Genomic DNA, 23,375 nt, shown 5'->3' with positions numbered 1-23,375 from the left:
ATGAACAAGTTACTTACCTACAGCAAAGCGTTATCTGGTAGAGACAATATCTAGCTCCAGATTCCATGCAGTCCCATCCATGCCTCTGTGGAGTCATTTATAGGGCTAGGTTTGTTCCATTTACAGGGCCCTAGTTTGGACACAAACTAACCAGTTCACATCATGGCTCTGCTTTTCTGGCAGGCAAAACATGAAAAGTAACTGACGTCCACGTGCCTGGGTTGCACCTATATAGGTGATGTCACATCTGGCACCGACGATGCCACACGGAGCCGAATGGAGCCACCCAATGGCGCACAGGGATATCCTTATGCCCTAGGCCCCATGGGAGGTACCTAAGGAGACCACCCCGAGGCAACAACCAAAAAGAAATTGGCAAAATTGGTGAGAACCCGCAAGGCTCCATGCAACATAAAAAGAAAATGTTGTCTTCCGGGCTACTTTGTTCTATTAATGGGTGAGGGGCTGCAAGCTCCACCATCCCTGGCCTTTACAGGCCCCGGAGAGCCCATCCCTGGGACCGTAATTAATGTATATGAGGAGCGCGTCTTGTAGTATGCTGTACTTACTGCTCCAAGCCATTATAAGACATCAAATAGAATACTGTACACGTAATATTCCAAGTGACATATTGTTGGTGTCATGACTTCTTATCTGGAATGTTGACTTTCAAGAAGTCAGCTGTTGAATGTACTGGAGCTGTCTAAGTAGGCTGAGGAACTTCTTAATAAATACTACTTGGATTTATTCTTCTACCACCTTTTGGAGTGATTTTTACACTGCTCCCCTCCTTGAGCCTTCAGAGGCCCTGGGAGCCCACGCCAGGGGCCGGCATTTCTAAAAATGGGGAGTTGGGCAATGAAGGCCCCCCCCCCCCTCCGCGAGCCATGACAGGCCCGTGGATGCCCCCCTCCTCTCCCAGGCCCGCAATTTATACAAATGGGGAGGGACCTTTTGCAGCCAACCTCCCTGAGACATGACAGGCGCCGGGGAGCCACCCGCTGGGCTGAAATATTTCAAAATGAGTAGGGGGCCTTAGCAGCTCCCTCCCTGAGACTCTAAGGGCCTAAGGAGCCCACCCCGTGGCCAACATTCTTCAAATTGGATCCTCCTTGGGTCTTTCCTGATTTCGCGAATCCACGCGCCAACAGCAGTGCTGTGATTGGATGGCCCAAACCGAGAGAAAAGTTGCGGCCGCCTTTTTGTTCAATGGGACTCGGTTCCCAGCTGTGAAAATGCAATTACATTTTGCCACAAATTTGCGGAGGATCCGCAGCAAAAAAAACCCAAGAGAAGGAGACCCTGCTTTGGGTTTTTTTTCTCTTTTTTTGCTGCAGATCCTCTCTGATTTGGGGCAAAATTTAATTTTCACAACTGGGAACTGAGTCCCGATGAACAAAAAGGCGGCCTCCTTTGCTCGTGGGTGGGCCAGTTCCCGGGTTGTGGGTGGGATTGATTATGTCAATATGGGGGAGGGCCCATGGCCCCCCCCTTCCCAGGCTGATGAAAGCCCCCCTTCCCGGAGCCATTAATAGGCCCTGGGGACTCCATCCCCCAAGGCCAGCTCCTGCTATGTCCTGGGGTGCCCACCCCCGAGATATAGTGGTTTTCCTGCCCTCACTGGCATTGGCAGGGAAACCTGTGTTTGCTCTTGCTTTTTCAGAAGCAATTTCGAATCTTCCTCCAAGCAAGTGCAAGCATGAAGTTCACTCGCAGCTGGCAGGAGCTTTAAAAATGCTCCTGCCAGCAGGTAGCAGTCTTCAGATCTGTTTCCATGCCCTCAGTGATGTGGGCAGGAAACAGATCTGAATATTGCTCCTGCCCGCAGGCAGCAGCATTTTTAGTTGCTCCCTGCGGATGGGAGCAATGGAGGCTCCCTGGATGCTGAGAGCCAGCTGGGTCCATGGAGGACTTGGGGCTTCCCACAGTCCCCAACAAGATTATGATGAGCCCCAGGGCACCCACCCTTTGTTGGCTGGTACCCTGGGATGAAGTCTCCGGGGGTGAAATCAGCCTGTGGAAGGGGACTGTGTGCCCTCTCCGCCTTATTAACTTTGGCTGGGCCGTGGGGGATGGGAGCCCCCCTCTCACATTTTATTAAGACAGGGGTCCCTGGGGCTAAAAACTGCCCTGGGAGAGAGGGGCACATCCCCTCCCTTAACAAATGCACTGTGCCCCAGGGCCAAAATTGGCCCAGGTAGGGGGGGCACTTGCCCCCTCCCCCACAAAGTGTTCCAAACCTGGGAAGAGGCGGCCCGAGGCCGAAATCAGCCCGTGGAGGGGGGCTGTGTGCTCCAATCCCCCTTTAGAATATGTCTGGGCCCAGAGAGATGGGGTCCCCGGGGCCAAGTTTGGCCCGGGGAGGGGGCCTATATGTCCCCTCCTCCGTAAATATAATGGTGGGCCCTGAGGGAAAGGGTAGAGGGGGCAAACACGGCCTGTGGAGAGGGAGTCTGTGCCCCCCCTATAAAATGTGTCAGGCCCCAGGGGATGAGGTCTCTGGGGCTAAAATTGGCCCAGAGAGTTGGCCGCAGACCATATCTTGTGGCCAACGCCCTTCTGCGCATCGCCAAATTGGCGTGGAGTTAGTTGCATGTGAGGGGTTGGCTTCACCCATGCGCTGCAGCAGTTGGATTAACATATGGTAATTAAACATTACTTTTCGTTCAAAAAAAACCTAGAAATTCACTGAAAAAAATAAAGGTGACAGGGACGTTATATGGTTAGGAAATAGCATTTAAAAAACGTAGAGATTCACAGAAAAAACAAAGGTTACAGGGACATTTTAGTTGGGATGGGCGGTGAACTTCCCACTGTCAGTGGAGTTTTGTCAATGCTCAGAGTTCAGTTACAAACTCTGATTCTGCCGCGTGGCGGAGTTTGCCCCACTCCCCACCACGAGTAATTATGGCAAGCAGGGCGAGAGCCACAGGTGCTCACAACCAGTCAAGCAGTTCAAAACATACTCAATTGGGTAGTAGTAAAGTGTAGTGATCTTGCATTCGTCTGAGGAAATCACAGGATTGTCTAATGGAGTTCTTATTATTCGATTTCCTGTAGGTTGTAGAACATCGGAGATTGTGGTTCAACTTTCGATTGGCTGAGGCTATGTTTACTGGTTGTTCAATGGCTGTGGTAGTTTTATGGGAAGTGGCTTAGAAATTGTACCTCCTGCATGTACCAGCTTCTGTGTGAATAGGGCAAGCAGGCGCCTGACTCTTGAATGAGTAAGTGACTTTTGAGGCAGCATCAAGGTCAGTCGGAGGCCCCCTGCCGCACATTAGCTGAATATACCAGATGACATCCATTGAGAGTTAGTCTGCCCTGATGAACATCTGCTTCCTCTTTCGAGGCATTGCACCCTGAGGACTAGTGCAGGCGTGCTATAGCTGCAGCCAAGCAGCGGTGGGAGCGTGCACCCACATATGTGGCACACACCCAGAAGCCTGGAAGGGGAGCATACAGTGGCGGCCCCAACTCACATAAGCTGCTGGGGCACGCAAAGATCAGCGCTCTCCCCTAAGCACTGAGACAGCAGCTGTCAGTGCCATGGTGGGCAGGCACTTCAAAAAGAGGTGGCGGGCGAGCCCTGTGGCAAGCAGAGGGTCAGGCATCCTTCTGCAAAGCATTGAAGCAAGAGCACAGTGCATCTCTAGAGCATGACGGCTGCGAGCATCCACTCGACACAGTGAGTATACAGTGCTTTCGATGAACGCCGGCTGTCAGCGCTTTTCTGCCGGAGATTGTGCACCGGCTGCTGTTGTGGTCCCTGTCTCCCTTGTTGGCATTTTATCATATGCTATAGCATCCCTGAGCAAGACGCACCCTCTCTGTGGCAGTCGGGATAGGTGTGAGGGGAGTGGGTAGGTGGGTAGGTGGGTGATCTCCATCCCTGGGCCTGAGGTGAATCTCCCAGCTCATTTGCATCTTATTCATGCACCTATCTGCCCTGTCTACGTGAGTAACATCTCCCCTGCCTTTGTACGCTTTCTTCCGTAGAGTAATATAGAATCTCTCATCACCTGTGACTGTAAGTTCTTGCCGTTCAGCGGCATGCCTACATTGCCTGGAGTGCCCCTGATATTTGCTTGCTGGTATTTCCGGGTCCTGCCAAGGTACCAGTTTAGCTTACTATTACGGGGTTGCAAGGGAACACCTGCTTGCAATAAAACTAGGGCGGAGCGGAACTCCACGGAATTCCACTGAGTTTTTATGCAACTCCGCGGAATTCCGCGTAGTGTAACTCTGTGAACTCCACCAACCCGTAATTATAGTTAGGTTCAAATTTTACACACACAAAACCATAGAAATATGGCAGTTATAGTTAGAGTTATTGCAAATAACTATAATTTGCGCCCTAAGGTATCTATAACTCGCACACACAAAATGAAGCTACCATAAATGAATAATTAATTTCAGAAAAGTGACTGAATTCTCACAAGCACTAGGAACTAATTAGTAGGATTTGGGCATCTCAAAAAATGTAAATGACTGTCCTCACACACCACCAGGTGTCATGCTTCATCATTGGCAGTCCTCGCACTCTAGAACCTACATTTGGGAGAGAGCGTGCCTACACCTGGAGAAAGGGAGGCACTGCTATATTCTAAGTGGGGGCCCTTGAGAAAGTGATTGCTTAAAAACCAATGTAAACACCAAAATACATTTATTTGCTAGGCATTTACTTGGTATTAACAAGGGAGGAGGGTGTGGAGCCCTACTTCCCTACTTCCCAAGCCTTAATAGGACCCGGGACCCCCACCCCCGAGGCCATTTACAATAAAAAAAGCAGAGGTGGGCAGCGCAGCTCCCCCTCCCTGAGCCTTCTCAAGCCCTGGAGACCCCATCCCCCTGAGCCAAACCCAATAAAAAAGGAAATGGGGTTACTCAGCGACCCTTCCCAAGCATTCTCAGAACTCAGAGATCCCATCGCTGGAGCCAAACCAGATAAAAAAAGAGAAGCAGGCCAATTGGCTCCCCTCCCCGAACCTTAATATGCCCCGAGGACACCATCTCCCAGAGCCACACCCAATAAAAACTAAAATAGCGCTGCATGCCTCCCTTCCCTAAGCATCATTAGGTCCTGGGGACCCCAACTCCCGGTCTGCACCTTTTTAAAGTGGAAGGAGACCACTTGGCCCCCCTCCCCAAGCCTATTATGGCCCCAGGGACTCAATCCCGCGGAGCCTGCATCATTTGTAGGTGGGTGCCACAGTGCCCACCAATGTCATCCAACATGCACACATTGGGTGCCGTGGAGGGAAGCTCCAGGGATCCCGCTGCTCCAGGTGGCTCCCCACTCAGGCGGGAGCAAACTGTTGTTTTTTGCCCTAAAAACCTAATTCCGTCACTTATAACACAAGCACTAACTCCGAATATGACAGTTTGCTACCCTTTTTTTTTTTATATCTCCCACTAAAAGCATGGAGTGGTTTGTAAGCACCGATTGTAGCACATGAAACATGGTTGCAAATGCATATATTATTTCTTAATACATATTTATAAATACGCTTGTTTCTCTCTTTTTCTGGCTGTCTTTTTTGCTTGGATGCAATGTTTGTCTGTATTTATCCTTTGCTTCTACTTTTATATTTTTCTTTATGTGACATATATATGTACATAAATGGAATTAGTGTAATTCTTGAACTAATAATACTCAAACAGCTTTGAAAAGCCTCAGGCCTGCACGTCATTGAGGGGCAAAGCATGTGTTGTCTGGTCTAAGTTCTCTGCTGCCTTGCAATTAAACAAAGGCTTTCATTTGTTTTCAACTGCATTGAAATAAATATATGTGTAGATTAGTATGTAATCTCTGATCACTATTTTATTCAAAAAATATCATACCACATGTTTATTATTATAATTATTGAGAATTGCTTTTTTTTACCTTTACCTTACTTAATTATAAGTCTGCACTTAGCTGTACGTCTACACTTAGAAATGGGGAACAACAAAAAAGTATAGGTTTACAACTAAGGGCCCGATTCCGATGTCGGACGTACCGGAGTCCGTCCGACATCCGTTTGGAACTGGAACCGAACGGCCTCCTGTCATGGGATCCAGACCAGGAAGTAGGATGCGACCGAACCCTTTTAGGTCGCATGCCTATTCTTTACAATGGAAGCATGCATTCCAAAAGGAATGCATGTTCATTGCATAGAGCAGAGGTGCAGTTCATCCCTGCAACCCTTCGCAGGCACCTCAAGGTGCATGCCACCGGGTGCAGGGATCAACAGGGGGCACCATAGATGCCCCCCAAGCTGCCATTCAGCGGCCTTGCACCCATGGGGGACATACTGGGGGCCCCCAAAGACAGATTCCCAATGCCTTTCTGTGTCGTAAAGGCCGGCACAGAAAGGCAGTGGGAAACTGCCATTGTAATCCCTCGGCTGGAAAGAGGGAATACTGAGGGCTTTCTGAATGGCAGACAGGCTCGGTCGGAAAGGAATCTTAACTGGCAATTCCGATGTGTCTGAGCCGTTTCCAGCCGTATCTGAATCTGGCCCTAAGTAAAAGATGAGATTTACATATTGGTAAACCGACGTGTAAATGTACATTTGTGAATAGACCTCTGAGTCTGTGGGAATATTATGTAGAGGGGAAACAGCCTTTACCATTTGGTTGGAACTCCGCATGCCTTTACCACGCAGGCTGAACCACGCAGCCAACATTTTACAACGAATATGCCTTTACCACACATACCATTACAATGAATTTCATTGTAAAGGCATGATTGGCAAAGGAATTTTCGTTGTAAAAGTTTTAAAGGTAATTACATGTAAGTATTAAAGGTTCTAAGTGTTTTAAGTGTGTGTGTGTGTGTGTGTGTGTGTGTGTGTGTGTGTGTGTGTGTGTGTGTGTGTGTGTATATATATCGGAAAGTTGTTTTTTTGGGTTTAAGGTAGATGAGAGTTTATGGGTTTTGCATTGTAGGAGTTTTTTAGGGCTTAGAGTGGGTATTGGGTTTTGAATGGTAAGAGAATTTTTAGGGTGGGTTTAGGATTTTGGGTGGCAAGGGTAATTTTAGTGGGTAATGTGGGTATGGGTTTTTGGGTGGGAATGATATTTTAGGGTTTAGGGCGAGTATGGATTTGTGGGTGTTAAGGGTTTTTTAGGGTTTCGGGTGGGAATAGGTTTTGAGGTAGTAAGTGTAATTTTAGGGTTTCTGGCAGATATGGGTTTTTGGATGGCAAGGGTATTTTTAGGGTTTAGGGCGGGTATGAGTTTTTGAGTGCGAGGAGGGTTTATGGTGGATATGGGCTTTTGGGAGACCAGAGTAAATTTAGAGATTTCAGGGTGGGTATGGTTTTTTGGGTGGTAATGGTATTAGGGTGGTTATGGGTTTTTGGGTGCTAAGGGGTTTTTAGGGTTTAGGGTACATATGGGTGTATAGGTGGCAAGGATATTTTTAGGGTTTAGGGTGGGTATGGGTTTTTGGGTGGTAATGGGTGTTTTTGGGTGGGTATGAGTGTTTGGGTGGTAAGGGATTTTTAGGGATTAGGGTGGGTATGGGTTTTGGGTGCTAAGTGGTTTTTAGTGTTTAGGGTGGGTATGGATTTTGGGATGTCAAGGGTATATGCATGTGTGTGTGTGTGTTTATTCATATATATATTTATAATTAGATTTGGGTTATAAATATATATTAAAAAATGATTTATCTTCAGATTCCTGTGGAAGGCCGGGGTCCCTCATTTGAGGAGCACGTGTGGTTACCTTCGATTACGGGTTGCCTTGCGGGTGTGGTTTTTCTATGTTGTTGTGTGTGTATAAAATGAAACCGTATTGTGGGCTTAGAGTCATGTGGCCCACGTCGTTGATGCCTCCTGATTTACTTCTCTGCAACGCCAAGTGCCCTTTTGTAAGTTTGTCAGGTGCTCCTGTCACTCTAGCGGCCGGCCGGAAGGTTGTAGGCCCATACTTGTATATACTTGAGATTGCAATAAACGGTTTAAAAAAAAAAATGATTTATATATGTAAATATTTACAAATATATTTATTTTTTAAAAATTGAGGGAGAACATATAATAAATCAGCTGGTCAGAATTCAAACCAGCTGGTCATTCTGGTTGGCTTCCGACGGACTCAAGGAGCCAGTCGGAGGCCGGCCCGTAATCCCAAAGAGCAGTCTTTCCACCCTTGGGATTATGATGCACGGTTTCCGGCAGGGTTTTCATGATGGCCTTTCCGACATGGAAACCCTGTCGGAAAGTATGTTTAGGGGCCCCTAGCAGGGCCCCCTTGTGTGCGCGGCCTCTGGTTGGGGGCCGAGGAGGCACCTATGGTGCCACCCTGTTAATCCCTGCACCCCTTGGCAGGCATCTGGTGTGCAGGGATTAGCACCACCTCCCATTTCCATATGGGAGCATGTACTAGGGCCAGTTTACGACGGTAACACATGCTCCCATAGGGAAATGTCAAAATGCGACATAAGACTGTTCGTCGCATCCTAATCAGGCAGTCTGGACCGCCGACTGGGGATCACTTGGTCCTGTTTACGAGACGTCTGACCGACATTGTAATCGGCCCCTATGTATTGGATTATATGGAAGCTTTAATAACCGAGGTTATTGAAGAATCCAAACTTTTTTTGTTGGTTGTGTTTTAAGTAATGTACCAGTAGTGGTCTCATTATATCATACCCATAAATAGTACTTACCATTCAAATTAAAGGAGAAGGCATTCTTTTGCTGGCCTCTATTTACATTTGTGTTTGGATATCATAGTTTCCCTTGGATAAAATGCTTTTCAGTTGCATAGTCCGTCAGTTTATGTTTTGTTCTCTCAAGATGTGTTCCCTTTATGTGTTTTTTTATGTTATGATCCGAAGTGTAAATAACTGTCCCTTAAATACCAGCTTTAAAATAGTCACAGAGCACCTAAAGCTATTGTATAGTTGAAGAAGAATGCAGAATTTGCTCACCTTAAATTCGTGAAAGTGAGGTGGTCATAACCGTGATTTTAGTCTGATATCCTTTTACTGGATTATTTCTCTCAACATCAAGCTGAATATATCAGAGATCAGATTTGGGTACTAATGCATTACTGACTGTATGAAAGTTGTTCCCCTTATTGAAAATAATCGATCTTTCTTTATGTCTAATAAAATGAGGAAAATTCTGTATGGTCCCTCTAATCTGGTCTAATAAAACATTTTGGTCATGCAAGTCCGTAAAGGAAATACCCTGAAATACCCTGAATTTATTTGGCAATGATGATTGTCTTTTCAGTGTTTCACCAACTACCGTCCGTTTGATATAATATGGTCAATGGAATCCCAAATGTTGAAGAGTTTGTGCTTGGAGCAACACAAATATCATGTTGGTTGACATAGAGGGTGCGGGGAAGCAAGGAGGCATTTTTGAGTCTGAGAGAGAGATTGGCTGATAAATAATTACGCATATTCTACTTTTGGTGTTGAACGAGGTTTTTAGAGGAGCTGTATTTGGTTTAAACTTTGCCTCTTTACTTTTTCTGTTCCCATTTCAGGAGGGGGACCAGCGTTGGATCACAACTGTTGCCAAAGCTTTGAATTTATTGAACTCTCTTTTTGGACCATTCTCTAAGACATACGGAATTGGAAGATGCTCTAAGGTGAACTAAAGGGGAAAAATATCTGTCATTTTCTTTGTTCCAAGTTATTTTATAAGCCACTGCGTGAATGCAAATGTGTGCTAGGCACTGACATATCTCTAATTCTTTTCCCTAATTCTTTTCTTCTCTGTGACTTATTGATTATGAGATAACAGTTCTCCAAAGTCTATAAACAATAATATTCCCTGCTTTTTTGTGGCTAGCATATTTACTCTAAAACACAAAATATTTGACTTGTTTCAGCAGCTTTACAACGTTGACATGCCCGGCTTCCCTGCCAACCTGAAATAGCTTTCATAAAGCATGCAGTGATACAGAGATGACATTATTTACTTTTGCTAGTTGATGTTCATTTTGATTTGTATCATGAAAATACATTTTGAAAAAGTAAACAGAAATAGATTGCCTAGAAATGCCTATATTCTAATTGATATTTTGTCAGTTCCTGTTAAAGTGCCCTTAAACATGGTATGTCATAATAACACAAAACGACTGGAGTTGTGAGTAGAAATGGGATTCCGAGTCACACCAGTATATGAATTAAAATTCGACAAGCTGAACTAACAAGAGTTCAATTGTTGAGATTCCTTCTCCTTTAGAAATTGTAATAATTAATATTATTGGTATGATAAACATTTCCTTAACATGACACTTGTTTTCTTCATTCTTCGACATTTGATCTTTCTTTGATCCAAATGTTCAAAGCAGCTGCTTCGATGACATCTGCTGAATCGGACTCATTTTTTTTCCCTGTACGACTAAATTGTCGGTTTTAAGGAAGTACCTGGCTCCTTCAAGTACTGAGTGTTACGGGCTCAGCCCACTTATTTTAAATCTATGCTTTCTGTTTCTCATGCTTATTTTAGTTTAAACTTTGTTTCCCCAGTATACTCCTGGCTCAGGGGAGCCTGAACCACGTGCTAGGGGTTGCCGGGCCCCGTTTTGAATTATTCTGTGCCCAGTCACTGTTTTCTCCAAGCGCGGACTCGCGGTACACTCATTGGATACCCCCGACCACTCACTCCCCATGCCGGCTCTGAAAATGACTGGAGGACCGCGTTTGCACCACAGCTGCTTTGATGACGCGCTGAATCGGACCCTTTTTATTTCCTTGTACGCCTGTATTGCCTGTTTTAAGGCTGTGCCTAGCTCCTTCAATACTGAGTACTACGAACTCTGCCCGCTTATCATTTATGCTTTCTGTTTCTCATGCCTAATTCAGTTTAAACTTCGTTTCCCAGTATACACCTGGCTCAGGGGTGCCTGAACCAGGTGCTAGGGGTTGCTGGACCCCAGTTTGAGGCATTCTTTGCCCAATCTCTGTTTTCTCGAAGCGCTGACTCACGCTACACTCAGTGGATTGCTCCCGGCCATGCCAGATGCCAGCTCTGAAATTAACTCGCAGACCACAAGCCCATCTGCGCCCGAATGCTGCCCGGGTCAGGAACCCTGGCCAATTTTCGAAATATACAAAATAAATGCTCCTCCAACTAAATACTGTAGGTAAGATTTCTTCATGTAATCCTTTTACTTTTAATTTGATGGACAATAACTATGAGTGTGCGAACTGCCACGATTCCTGTTCTTTGGGTCTAGCGCAAGGTGGGTCTCACCGAGAACAGAGTGATCCCTTCTCAGGCCTCCTTTGACTCAAAGACGAAATTGAACTGTATTTTGCTGAACACAAGAATGGCAATTAAACACCAATATTAGCTCTTTGATTATCTGGACTCTTACACCCCCGATATTTATTTTTTAAGAGAAACCTGGGCAAACAAGCTTTCCGAACAAGATTTACATAGGTTGCACCGAGAGGGAAAAACAGGCCGGCGGATTGGCAATAATCGATAGGGATAATCTTGAAATTGTGTCTGATCCTCTCATTACTGTTGGCTTTGAAGCTCTTTCCTTTAACTGTAAATTAAATCATCATGCCATGTTTTATGGCCTATTGATTTAACCACCACCTGGCCCTAAACTGAAGTTTCTTGAAGCTATCAGCGATTTTCTTGAGACTAGTATACAATATGCCAACAATACAATCTTAGGAGATTTTAACTTTTATCTGGATGACGAGTGTAGGAGAGTAGGGTCTGCTTTCTATGTTCACCCCCACTTTTTGCTTTTGCTTTACTGGTTTCCGACTTAGATGTGGCTGTGGGCCTGCTAATCAGACCCACAGCCCTGCTGTTCTCTCTCTACATTAATACTATGCACTTTAGGTGCATAACCCAATTGGATAGGATCACCTGATTGGCCCCTGTACAGTGTACCTTAGGTACCCAGGGCATAGGTGTACCCTAGGCCTACCAGGGGCTGCAGCATGTATTATGCCACCCCTGGCCTGGCCTTCCATTATGACACAACTGGCTGATCACTCAGCTGGGGCAAGGTTGTGTAATCACCCCTTGCTTAGGTGTAGTATTCCTATACCTAACTTACATATAGACACATGTGTACCTATCAGCCACTCCTATGGCAGGCCTTAACAATCCTGGAGGCAGAGTGCTTGGTAACATGTGAGATGGTGCTCTAGCATGAGCTGAGCCTGTCTGCAGCTTTCGGAACCATGTCCTTATAGCTGTTCTATGATATAGCCTACCATATATTCTTAAAGTGCCTTATAATCTTAAACGGTTATGGTAACTATGGTTTGGCTTTATCAAAACATGTCGTGTAAGGTGTCTAACACTTTGGAATAATACCCCCATCCCATTTCTGGGGATGAGGATATTATCCCTCCCTTCTAGAGGGAGAAGACATGTTGTAACCTACTTACCCGGTTAAAGTTAACCAGAGCCCCAGCATCACAAAATGGATGCTGCTGCCACAGACACGAGTCTGACCTCCTGCTGCTGGGAGTGATCCCGACAAGGGAGGCTTGGACAATAGGTTTCCTGCCTTGGGAGGTGCTAGCACCACCCCAGACAGGCCTTAGTGTATTGGGGCAGGGAGGGATGAATAGAATGAGACATGCCTGGGGCACACAAGGTGTCCCGTGCATAGTCCAGTTCAAACCGGTGCTGGGGCACTCCAGCCCCAGTCCTGGCGCGAAACTGGACAAAGGGAAGGGGGTGTAACCACCCCCCTCCCAGGTCCCACCCATAAGGCGTGACCTAGCAGGTATCCCAGCCCCCCAGATTAGTATAAGAGTGGGAGTTGGGCCTCAAGACTTTAGATTATCCTGAACCTGCAACTTGAACAGAAACTCTGGACCTTCGACATTCGACGAAAGAAGAAGACTGAAGAATCTCCCTTGTGGCCAAGGAGTGGCTACCCTGTGCAAACAGGCACCATCAAGAGACTACCCTTTGCTTTGCTAAAGTTCTACGAGGGACCGACTGCAGAGCCCGACCAGAGCCTTGACTTCCAGACTTCTCCGACCCTGATCCACATCCACAGCCGTGCTGAGATCCGTGGAGGCGACGAGAGACGTGGGATCGGCTACCTGGGAAAAGTGGCTAGTATCTTCAAGCGCAGCTTCTGAGGCACCCTCGAAGTTGTGCACCGGGGATTGAGAAGCCCCAACCCCAAGCACCATCTGCACCGAAGATCAGCCCCCCACACTCCACGAGTCCTGCGTGGGGCCCTTCTGCATTTTCCTGCTTGCCGCGTCTGTCCGGTTGCTTGCCCGCTGGCTAGTGGCCTTTGAGACGACGCACCCTGCAATCTTCAGCGCTGGTTTGGCTCCTCCAGACTGGCTCCCGCTTCTTTGAAAAAGAGAAGCACCCCAGACCTTCCTGGTCTGCACCAGAAGCAAGTCCTCCGTTCTTCGTGGGTTCCGCTTGCCAAGGCTTGGTGAGTCCTAGTCCAACTTCGACGCTGCCGACAGCAAGAGCCTTCGTGGGACAGCTCGCCTCCTGGTCCTGGTCGTCCTCGACGTTCCCTGGTCCTCGTGGCTGCAGCGACAAGCTTCACCTTCACCTGCAAACTTCACAACATCGCCTGGTTCCTTCCTGGTTCCACGTGGTCACTGGCTAGTGACCTTGACTCTGTCCCCTCTGCTTGCAGGTATCCTTTCTTCCTGATCCCAGCCTTGGGATCCACCGGACACTCTTCACTGACTGCCTGTCAGCATCTTTCTTCAGGCATCCATAGGAGTCGACGACGAAACCCGACGCAACTTCACCCCTATGCACCCGCAGCCTGTGGGCTAGGTAACTTGGGTACTCCGGTGCTCATCAGGATAGTGACTATCCTAGTGTCTAGTTTTCCAGTCTCGACTTCCTAGCTACTCCGGAAGTGTCCTAATTCTATTTAATTCAAAACCGTACTATTTCTATCGATTATACGCATTATGCGTGAGTGTTTCCACTCTGCACCTGAATCCCGTGGGCCTCCCACTTCCTGGGGGAGAATGTCTGCATTGTCAGTATTCCGTCCATCATTTGTTTGTTGTAACGCTTTTCGCCCTAAGTGGGATGGGTATTCCCAGACGTGGGACCCGTGCTCACTACGCCACTGGAGTCAAGCTATCCTGGCTGATGACGGCTGATAGCCAGAAACCGGTCCTAGGATGCTTGATTCCGGTCCAGGGAAGACATGGCTTGGCAGTTCGGGCTGGACTGTTCCCATGAGGCACAGGTTCAAGACTGATTTGCATATGGCCATGTCTAAACTGGGGTGGTGTAGTGGGCAAAAGAACGATGGATTTAACCCAGATCTCTTGACTGTGGGAGAATGTCTGCATTGTCAGCATTCCGTCCATCATTTGTTTGTTGTAACCCTCCCACTTCCTAACCTTTGGTAGTATAGTGTAGCCCCAGCGATTCCCTAGGCCTAGGCCTATCCTATTTCCGTGACAGTGGTCCTTATACCACTTACTTAGTATATGGTTTGCGTGGCCCCTAGGGCCTAACTGTATTACTTACCTGTGTGACTTAATGTATGCTTGAATAAGACTGTGTTGTACTTGCCTCTAATCTCATAAAGAGTGCTGAGGGTTGTCTAGAATAAATACACTTTATTTTGATATATATCTGTTGTGGTGTCCTTTCATTTGGTATTCAAGGGATTATATATGGTATCACAGCTGGCTTCACATGCCATTCAGAGTTTAACCTAAGACTGCTCTTGTCCATGCTACCACTAGGATAGCTGGTCTATAAGGTTGACTTTACAACCAATCACCATAAGGGTATTTGGACTGATATAAGGTGTACACTAGAACTAGTGACATCATACATCAGGCCAACTTCTCACATTGGTGAGCAGCGGTTGGGATCTGAGCTTGCTGTTGTAATACCATTGTAATCTTGAGATACTAAATTGAAAGATCACACAGATATTGTTTAGGTACATATAACATAGATTATAATACTTAAGTCCTACTGGACCTAGTGGTTGTAGGTTGAAGGGAGTAACACACCCTGACTACAACTACTAGAGAGGTTTAGTAGATACAACTAGTGTAGGTAGGTGCACACACCTCACCCTCACTAGAATCATGTCCCTGAATGGAGATCACACTGATGCTCCCTCAGGAGAGGAGAATCCTAGACAGGTTCCCTCTAGATATGATGCATTCACTTTCCAGGAGATGAGACAACTGTGTACCTCCAGGAGATTAAAACAGGGTTCCAACCCTACCCTTAGACAGCTAGTGGAGCTTCTGGAGGCCTATGATGCTGAAAGAGCTACCAAGGATGGTGCCATAGCTGTAGATGAGGGTCTACCCACCACAGAGGAGTCAGATGGGGCTTCAGATGAAGAGGTAGACAGCCAGGGCCAAGTAGGAAGACTTAGCCAGGCTAACTTAAGTTTACATGGGAGTTTGCATGGGGTCCCCCCATACAGACCCCAAGTGGGCTTAACCAGAGAAGCAGGAGGGACAGATCCCCTTCAAGGGAATCCATCCACTCCCATGTCTCTAGCATCTCTAGTGTTTCCTCTCATAGGGGAATGACTTCCCCTGAGAGAAAGGAGCATGAAGCCAGAATGAGGGAAGCTAATCTGAGGATTCAGAGGGAAGAACTTGCCCTTGCCAAAGAGAAGCTTGCTCTGGCTAGAGAACAAAAATTAAGTGGGTTAGAACCCACTGGTGGCAGCAATATCCCTAAGGATAGAGACAGGCACTATGATAAGAGAAACCTGAGCAAGATTGTCCCTCCCTACAAGTGTGGGGATGACATCCACAAATGGATAACTGCTTTGGAGAGAGCTTGCAAAGTACAGCAGGTACCCCAAAGTCAGTGGGCAGCTATCTTGTGGCTCTCCTTCTCTGAGAAAGGCAGAGACAAGCTCCTCACATTTAGTGATGAGGATGCAGATAATTACACTGTCCTGAAGAGTGCTCTAATTGATGGGTTTGGCCTAACCACTGAACAATACAGGTTGTTGTTCAGGGATACCCAGAAGACACAGGCTCAGGACTGGACTGACTTTGTAGATTGTGCCACTAAGGCTCTGGAAGGCTGGCTAGTGGGAAGTAAGGTTAAGGACTATACAGGATTGTATAATTTGATCATGAGAGAGCAAATCCTTAACAACTGTCAAAACCAGCTACTGCATCAACACCTGATTGATTCTGATCTGACTTCTCCCCAAGAATTGGGAAAGAAGGCAGATAGATGGGTCAGGACTAGAGTTAAGCAGAAAAACCAGAACCAGGTCGGTGATCAGAAAAAGGCAGACCAGAAGGGTAATGATCAGAAACAAAAAGACCAAAAGTCTTCACCAGGCCCCCAAAAGGCTCAGGGGGAGGGTGGTCCCAAAAAGGATAAAAAGAAAGATGGCCAAAAGAAACCATGGTGCAACTATTGTAAGTCCAACTCACATTGGTTTAGTGAGTGCACCAAAAAGGATAAGCCCCCAGCCACCATTGCCCCTAAGGCAACTGTACCCCCTAGTTCAGCTGTAAGTGGTGGTTCCCAGCAAAAGGGTGTAGTAGGGTTAACCCTGGGAACTGAGGAGGATTCTGGCCTAGTCAGAATACCTACTCAGGCTGTTCTGATCTGTGATGGGGACTTAGCTTTGTCCTCTACTATAGGCCCCAGTAACCTGGGCAAGTACAGACAGACTCCTTTTATCAACCAAAGAATGGCTCAGGCCTACAGGGACACTGGGGCTAGTGTCACAATGGTGACACCTGCCTTTGTGGACCCTGGGCAGATCATACTAGGTGAGAATTACCTAGTGACCAACGCTAGCAATGCCACTACCTCCCATAGTGTGGCTATTGTTAACTTCTCCTGGGGAGGGGTAACTGGCCTCAAGAAAGTTGTTGTTAGTTCAGACCTTCCTGTAGAGTGTTTACTGGGCAATGATCTTGAAACTTCAGTTTGGTCTGAAGTGGAGTATAGGACCCATGCAGAAATGCTGGGGATAGATGCACATGTCCTTGCTGTGACCAGGTCACAGGCCAAAAAGTGCACCACTGAACAAGTGCTGGATCCTGAAACTATGGACCAGTCACAACCCAAGAGAAAGAGCAGTAGGGTTAAGGCTGTGCCTTCCCCCCTGCCTCAGGCGGTGGATCAGCCCTCCCAGGAGGATGATTCTGAGAGCCCTGAAGGAACTGTCCTAGAAGAACTTGAACCTGATCAGGTTGAGTTTCTTGGGACAGGGGGACCTTCAAGGGCAGATCTGAGGCAGGCTCAATTAGACTGCCCCTCTCTTGAACCCCTCAGACAGCTGGCTGCTGCTGAGGCTGCAGGGAATGCTCAAGGTACCCATAGAGTGTATTGGGATGAAGGGCTACTGTACTCAGAGGCTAGAGACCCCAAGCCTGGTGCATCCAGGAGGTTGGTCATACCGCTGAAGTTCAGAGGCTTCCTTCTTACCTTGGCCCATGATATTCCCCTTGCAGGACATTTAGGCCAGAACAAGACTTGGGACAGGCTTGTACCTCACTTTCACTGGCCCCATATGTCAGAAGATACTAAGGAGTTTTGTCGCTCCTGTGTCACCTGCCAAGCCAGTGGCAAATCAGGTGGCACCACAAAGGCCCCCCTCATACCACTACCTGTGGTGGGGGTCCCCTTTGAAAGAGTGGGCATAGATATTGTAGGACCAATGGACCCACAAACAGCATCTGGGCACAGATTCATACTGGTGATAGTGGACCATGCCACCAGGTATCCAGAAGCTATTCCCCTGAGGACCACAACAGCTCCTGTTGTGGCAAGGGCCCTGCTTGGAGTATTCTCCAGAGTGGGCTTTCCAAAGGAGGTCATTTCTGACAGAGGTGCCAACTTCATGTCAGGATACTTGACTGCAATGTGGAAGGAGTGTGGTGTGTACTACAAGTTCACCACACCCTATCACCCACAGTGCAATGGGCTTGTTGAGAGATTCAACAAGACCCTAAAGGGAATGATAAAAGGTTTACCAGACAAGCTTAGGCGAAGATGGGACATCCTTTTACCCTGCCTTCTGTTTGCTTACAGAGAGGTCCCACAAAAGGGGGTTGGCTACAGCCCTTTTGAGCTTTTGTTTGGGCATCCTGTAAGAGGACCCCTGTGTTTGGTAAGGGAAGGATGGGAGAGACCTCTCAGACAACCCAAACTTGACATAGTGGATTATGTGCTTGGTCTCCGCTCCAGGATGGCAGAGTATATGAAGAAGGCTTCTAAAAACCTTGAGGCAAGCCAAGAACTCCAAAAAGCTTGGCATGACCAAAAGGCTGTGCTGACTGTTTACCAGCCAGGGCAGAAAGTGTGGGTGTTGGAGCCAGTGGCCCCAGCAGCACTCCAAGACAAATGGTCTGGACCCCACACTATTGTTGAGAAAAAGGGAGAAGTCACCTACTTGGTGGACCTTGGGACTCCCAGTAGCCCCCACAGGGTGCTTCATGTCAACAGATTGAAGGCATATTTTGACAGGGCAGACATGGGGCTACTCATGGCTACAGATGAGGGGCAGGAGGAAGAGAGTGACCCTCTCCCAGACCTGTTGACTCAGAACCCCGATGATGGCTCAGTTGATGGTGTGGTCTTTTCTGACAGCCTCACTGTCCATCAGCAACAGGACTGCAGACAGGTTCTGCAATCCTACAGACATATGTTCTCTCTGACCCCAAGTCAGACAAACTGGTGCACCCATGAGGTGGACACTGGTGACAGTCTGCCTGTGAAGAGTAAAATCTACAGGCAACCTGACCATGTCAGGGACTGCATAAAAGTTGAGGTACAAAAGATGTTGGAGTTGGGAGTCATTGAACCTTCAGAGAGCCCTTGGGCTAGTCCTGTAGTTCTTGTGCCAAAACCTCACACCCAAGATGGTAAGAGAGAGATGAGGTTTTGCGTAGACTACAGAGGTCTCAATGCTGTCACTAGGACAGATGCCCACCCAATACCTAGGGCAGATGAGCTCATTGACAGACTGGCAGCTGCTAAGTTTTTGAGCACATTTGACCTGACAGCAGGCTACTGGCAAATCAGACTAGCTGAGAATGCAAAGGCCAAAACTGCTTTCTCGACCCCAGGAGGACATTATCAATTTGTGGTAATGCCCTTTGGTTTGAAGAATGCACCTGCCACTTTCCAAAGGTTGGTGAATCAAGTCCTTACTGGGTTGGATGATTATTGTGCAGCTTATCTTGATGATATTGCTGTCTTTAGCTCCACCTGGGAGGATCACCTGGTCCACCTGAGGAACGTTTTAGAGGGCCTGCAAAAGGCAGGCCTCACTATCAAGGCCACTAAGTGCCAGATAGGGCAGAGCAAGGTTGTGTACCTGGGCCACCTAGTTGGTGGGGGTCAGGTTCAACCACTGGAGAGCAAGATCCAGACCATAAAGGACTGGACTCCTCCAACTACCCAGACTCAGGTCAGAGCTTTCTTGGGCCTGACTGGGTACTACAGAAAGTTTGTTAAGAACTATGGGTCCATTGTGACACCACTTAATGACTTGACCTCCAAGAAGATGCCAAAGAAAGTTCAGTGGACAGTAAGCTGTCAAAAAGCATTTGATGACCTGAAGCAGGCCATGTGCAGTGCACCTATTCTGAAAAGTCCAGACTACTCCAAAGAGTTCATTGTCCAGACAGATGCTTCTGAGTTAGGTGTGGGAGCTGTTCTTTCACAACTGAATGTAGATGGTCAAGACCTGCCCATTGCTTTTATAAGTAGAAGGCTGACCCCTAGAGAGAAACGTTGGTCAGCTATTGAGAGGGAGGCCTTTGATGTGGTTTGGGCTCTGAAGAAGCTGAGGCCATACTTGTTTGGCACTCACTTCAAGATTCAGACAGACCATAAGCCCCTCTTGTGGCTAAATCAGATGAAGGGTGAAAATCCCAAACTTCTTAGGTGGTCCATTTCCTTACAGGGGATGGACTTCACAGTGGAACATAGACCTGGGACTGACCATGCCAATGCAGATGGACTCTCCAGATATTTCCACTTAGAACATGAAGACTCAACTGGTCAAGGTTAGTTTAATGTCCCTAAGTTTGGGAGGGGGTTGTGTAGGAGAGTAGGGTCTGCTTTCTATGTTCACCCCCACTTTTTGCTTTTGCTTTACTGGTTTTCGACTTAGATGTGGCTGTGGGCCTGTTAATCAGACCCACAGCCCTGCTGTTCTCTCTCTAAATTAATACTATGCACTTTAGGTGCATAACCCAATTGGATAGGATCACCTTATTGGCCCCTGTACAGTGTACCTTAGGTACCCGGGGCATAGGTGTACCCTTGGCCTACCAGGGGCTGCAGCATGTATTATGCCACCCCTGGCCTGGCCTTCCATTATGACACAACTGGCTGATCACTCAGCTGGGGCAAGGTTGTGTAATCACCCCTTGCTTAGGTTTAGTATTCCTATACCTAACTTACATATAGACACATGTGTACCTATCAGCCACTCCTTTGGCAGGCCTTAACAATCCTGGAGGCAGAGTGATTGGTAACATGTGAGATGGTGCTCTAGCATGAGCTGAGCCTGTCTGCAGCTTTCGGAACCATGTCCTTATAGCTGTTCTATGATATAGCCTACCATATACTCTTAAAGTGCCTTATAATCTTAAACGGTTATGGTAACTATGGTTTGGCTTTATCAAAACATGTCGTGTAAGGTGTCTAACACTTTGAAATAATACCCCCATCCCATTTCTGGGGATGAGGATATTATCCCTCCCTTCTAGAGGGAGAAGACATGTTGTAACCTACTTACCCGGTTAAAGTTAACCAGAGCCCCAGCATCACAAAATGGATGCTGCTGCCACAGACACGAGTCTGACCTCCTGCTGCTGGGAGTGATCCCGGCAAGGGAGGCTTGGACAATAGGTTTCCTGCCTTGGGAGGTGCTAGCACCACCCCAGACAGGCCTTAGTGTATTGGGGCAGGGAGGGATGAATAGAATGAGACATGCCTGGGGCACTCATGGTGTCCCGTGCATAGTCCAGTTCAAACCGGTGCTGGGGCACTCCAGCCCCAGTCCTGGCGCGAAACTGGACAAAGGGAAGGGGGTGTAACCACCCCCCTCCCAGGTCCCACCCATAAGGCGTGACCTAGCAGGTATCCCAGCCCCCTAGATTAGTATAAGAGTGGGAGTTGGGCCTCACGACTTTAGATTATCCTGAACCTGCAACTTGAACAGAAACTCTGGACCTTCGACATTCGACGAAAGAAGAAGACTGAAGAATCTCCCTTGTGGCCAAGGAGTGGCTACCCTGTGCAAACAGGCACCATCAAGAGACTGCCCTTTGCTTTGCTAAAGTTCTACGAGGGACAGACTGCAGAGCCCGACCAGAGCCTTGACTTCCAGACTTCTCCGACCCTGATCCACATCCACAGCCGTGCTGAGATCCGTGGAGGCGACGAGAGACGTGGGACCGGCTACCTGGGAAAAGTGGCTAGTATCTTCAAGCGCAGCTTCTGAGGCACCCTCGAAGTTGTGCACCGGGGATTGAGAAGCCCCAACCCCAAGCACCATCTGCACCGAAGATCAGCCCCCCACACTCCACGAGTCCTGCGTGGGGCCCTTCTGCATTTTCCTGCTTGCCGCGTCTGTCCGGTTGCTTGCCCGCTGGCTAGTGGCCTTTGAGACGACGCACCCTGCAATCTTCAGCGCTGGTTTGGCTCCTCCAGACTGGCTCCCGCTTCTTTGAAAAAGAGAAGCACCCCAGACCTTCCTGGTCTGCACCAGAAGCAAGTCCTCCGTTCTTCGTGGGTTCCGCTTGCCAAGGCTTGGTGAGTCCTAGTCCAACTTCGCCGCCGACAGCAAGAGCCTTCGTGGGACAGCTCGCCTCCTGGTCCTGGTCGTCCTCGACGTTCCCTGATCCTCGTGGCTGCAGCGACAAGCTTCACCTTCACCTGCAAACTTCACGACATCGCCTGGTTCCTTCCTGGTTCCACGTGGTCACTGGCTAGTGACCTTGACTCTGTCCCCTCTGCTTGCAGGTATCCTTTCTTCCTGATCCCAGCCTTGGGATCCACCGGACACTCTTCACTGACTGCCTGTCAGCATCTTTCTTCAGGCATCCATAGGAGTCGACGACGAAACCCGATGCAACTTCACCCCTATGCACCCGCAGCCTGTGGGCTAGGTAACTTGGGTACTCCGGTGCTCATCAGGATAGTGACTATCCTAGTGTCTAGTTTTCCAGTCTCGACTTCCTAGCTACTCCGGAAGTGTCCTAATTCTATTTAATTCAAAACTGTACTATTTCTATCGATTATACGCATTACGCGTGAGTGTTTCCACTCTGCACCTGAATCCCGTGGGCCTCCCACTTCCTAACCTTTGGTAGTATAGTGTAGCCCCAGCGATTCTCTAGGCCTAGGCCTATCCTATTTCCGTGACAGTGGTCCTTATACCACTTACTTAGTATGTGGATTGCGTGGCCCCTAGGGCCTAACTGTATTACTTACCTGTGTGACTTAATGTATGCTTGAATAAGACTGTGTTGTACTTACCTCTAATCTCATAAAGAGTGCTGAGGGTTGTCTAGAATAAATACACTTTATTTTGATATATATCTGTTGTGGTGTCCTTTCATTTGGTATTCAAGGGATTATATATGGTATCACAGCTGGCTTCACATGCCATTCAGAGTTTAGCCTAAGACTGCTCTTGTCCATGCTACCACTAGGATAGCCGGACTTTACAACCAATCACCATAAGGGTGTTTGGACTGATATAAGGTGTACACTAGAACTAGTGACATCATACATCAGGCAAACTTCTCACAACGAGGCCAACAAAGAATCAAGGCTGCTTAGTGATAATTTGTGCACCTTTGATTTTAAATTGTTAGTGAACACCCCCGCCCACATTGCGGGACATAGTCTGGATGCTGTTTTTGCTAATCATCCTGACTTGCAGTTTAATGATACTCTCCGGGTTACTTGATCATATGGTTTTAAGGTTTAGTATCCTTACCACTTCAGCGAAATTGAAGGAGACCAGAAAGGGTTGAGTCTGTTCTTTTCGGGCCTGGAATAAAGTTTTTTTTTTTATTTATTTTTTTAATTTTTCAAAAACCTTTATTCAGTCTGAAATAAGCAGTACACAGCCCCTGTGCCTACAACCAGCAACTGGCCGGCAGCGTAATATACGAACTGGATGATGGTGAAGTACACAGCTGTCCGCCTACAACCCCTCCAGGGGCCGGCAGCGTTACAGTAAACATTAATGCAACAGTATGATATTCAATAGGGCTGCAACATACTTTACGTCATGTGATTTGTATTTGTCATTAAACCTTATAAACCAGTACAATTTGTGCATAGGTTGAATCCATATAGTGTAGTGGCCTCTTAAGCCATACCTGAGGAATATAGTAGATCATGGTCACAGTGGTACCTGCTTAGTTGTCTATGGAGACATGAGGGATGGCCATAACCCCG

The 23,375-nt window shown here is 47.6% G+C and overlaps 1 protein-coding gene across 2 annotated transcripts in view; it reads left to right on the top strand.

The window, feature by feature from the left end:
• Positions 1-23,375, top strand: part of VPS33B (VPS33B late endosome and lysosome associated) — a 613,489-nt gene that overhangs the window by 131,628 nt on the left and 458,486 nt on the right. For both annotated transcript variants that reach the window (XR_014978823.1, XM_085644389.1), the window contains exon 9: positions 9,487-9,591. Coding sequence is in view for 1 of the 2 variants with exons in the window: in XM_085644389.1 (XP_085500515.1) it covers positions 9,487-9,591 (105 nt within the window). In the remaining variant the exon portion in view is untranslated. The remainder of the gene's footprint in view (positions 1-9,486; positions 9,592-23,375) is intronic.

This window comes from Triturus cristatus, chromosome 3_1, assembly GCF_964204655.1.
Source record: "Triturus cristatus chromosome 3_1, aTriCri1.1, whole genome shotgun sequence".
Lineage (NCBI taxonomy): Eukaryota > Metazoa > Chordata > Amphibia > Caudata > Salamandridae > Triturus > Triturus cristatus.
Note: the sequence above shows the minus strand (reverse complement) of the source record. Positions and strands in the feature narration are given on the sequence as shown.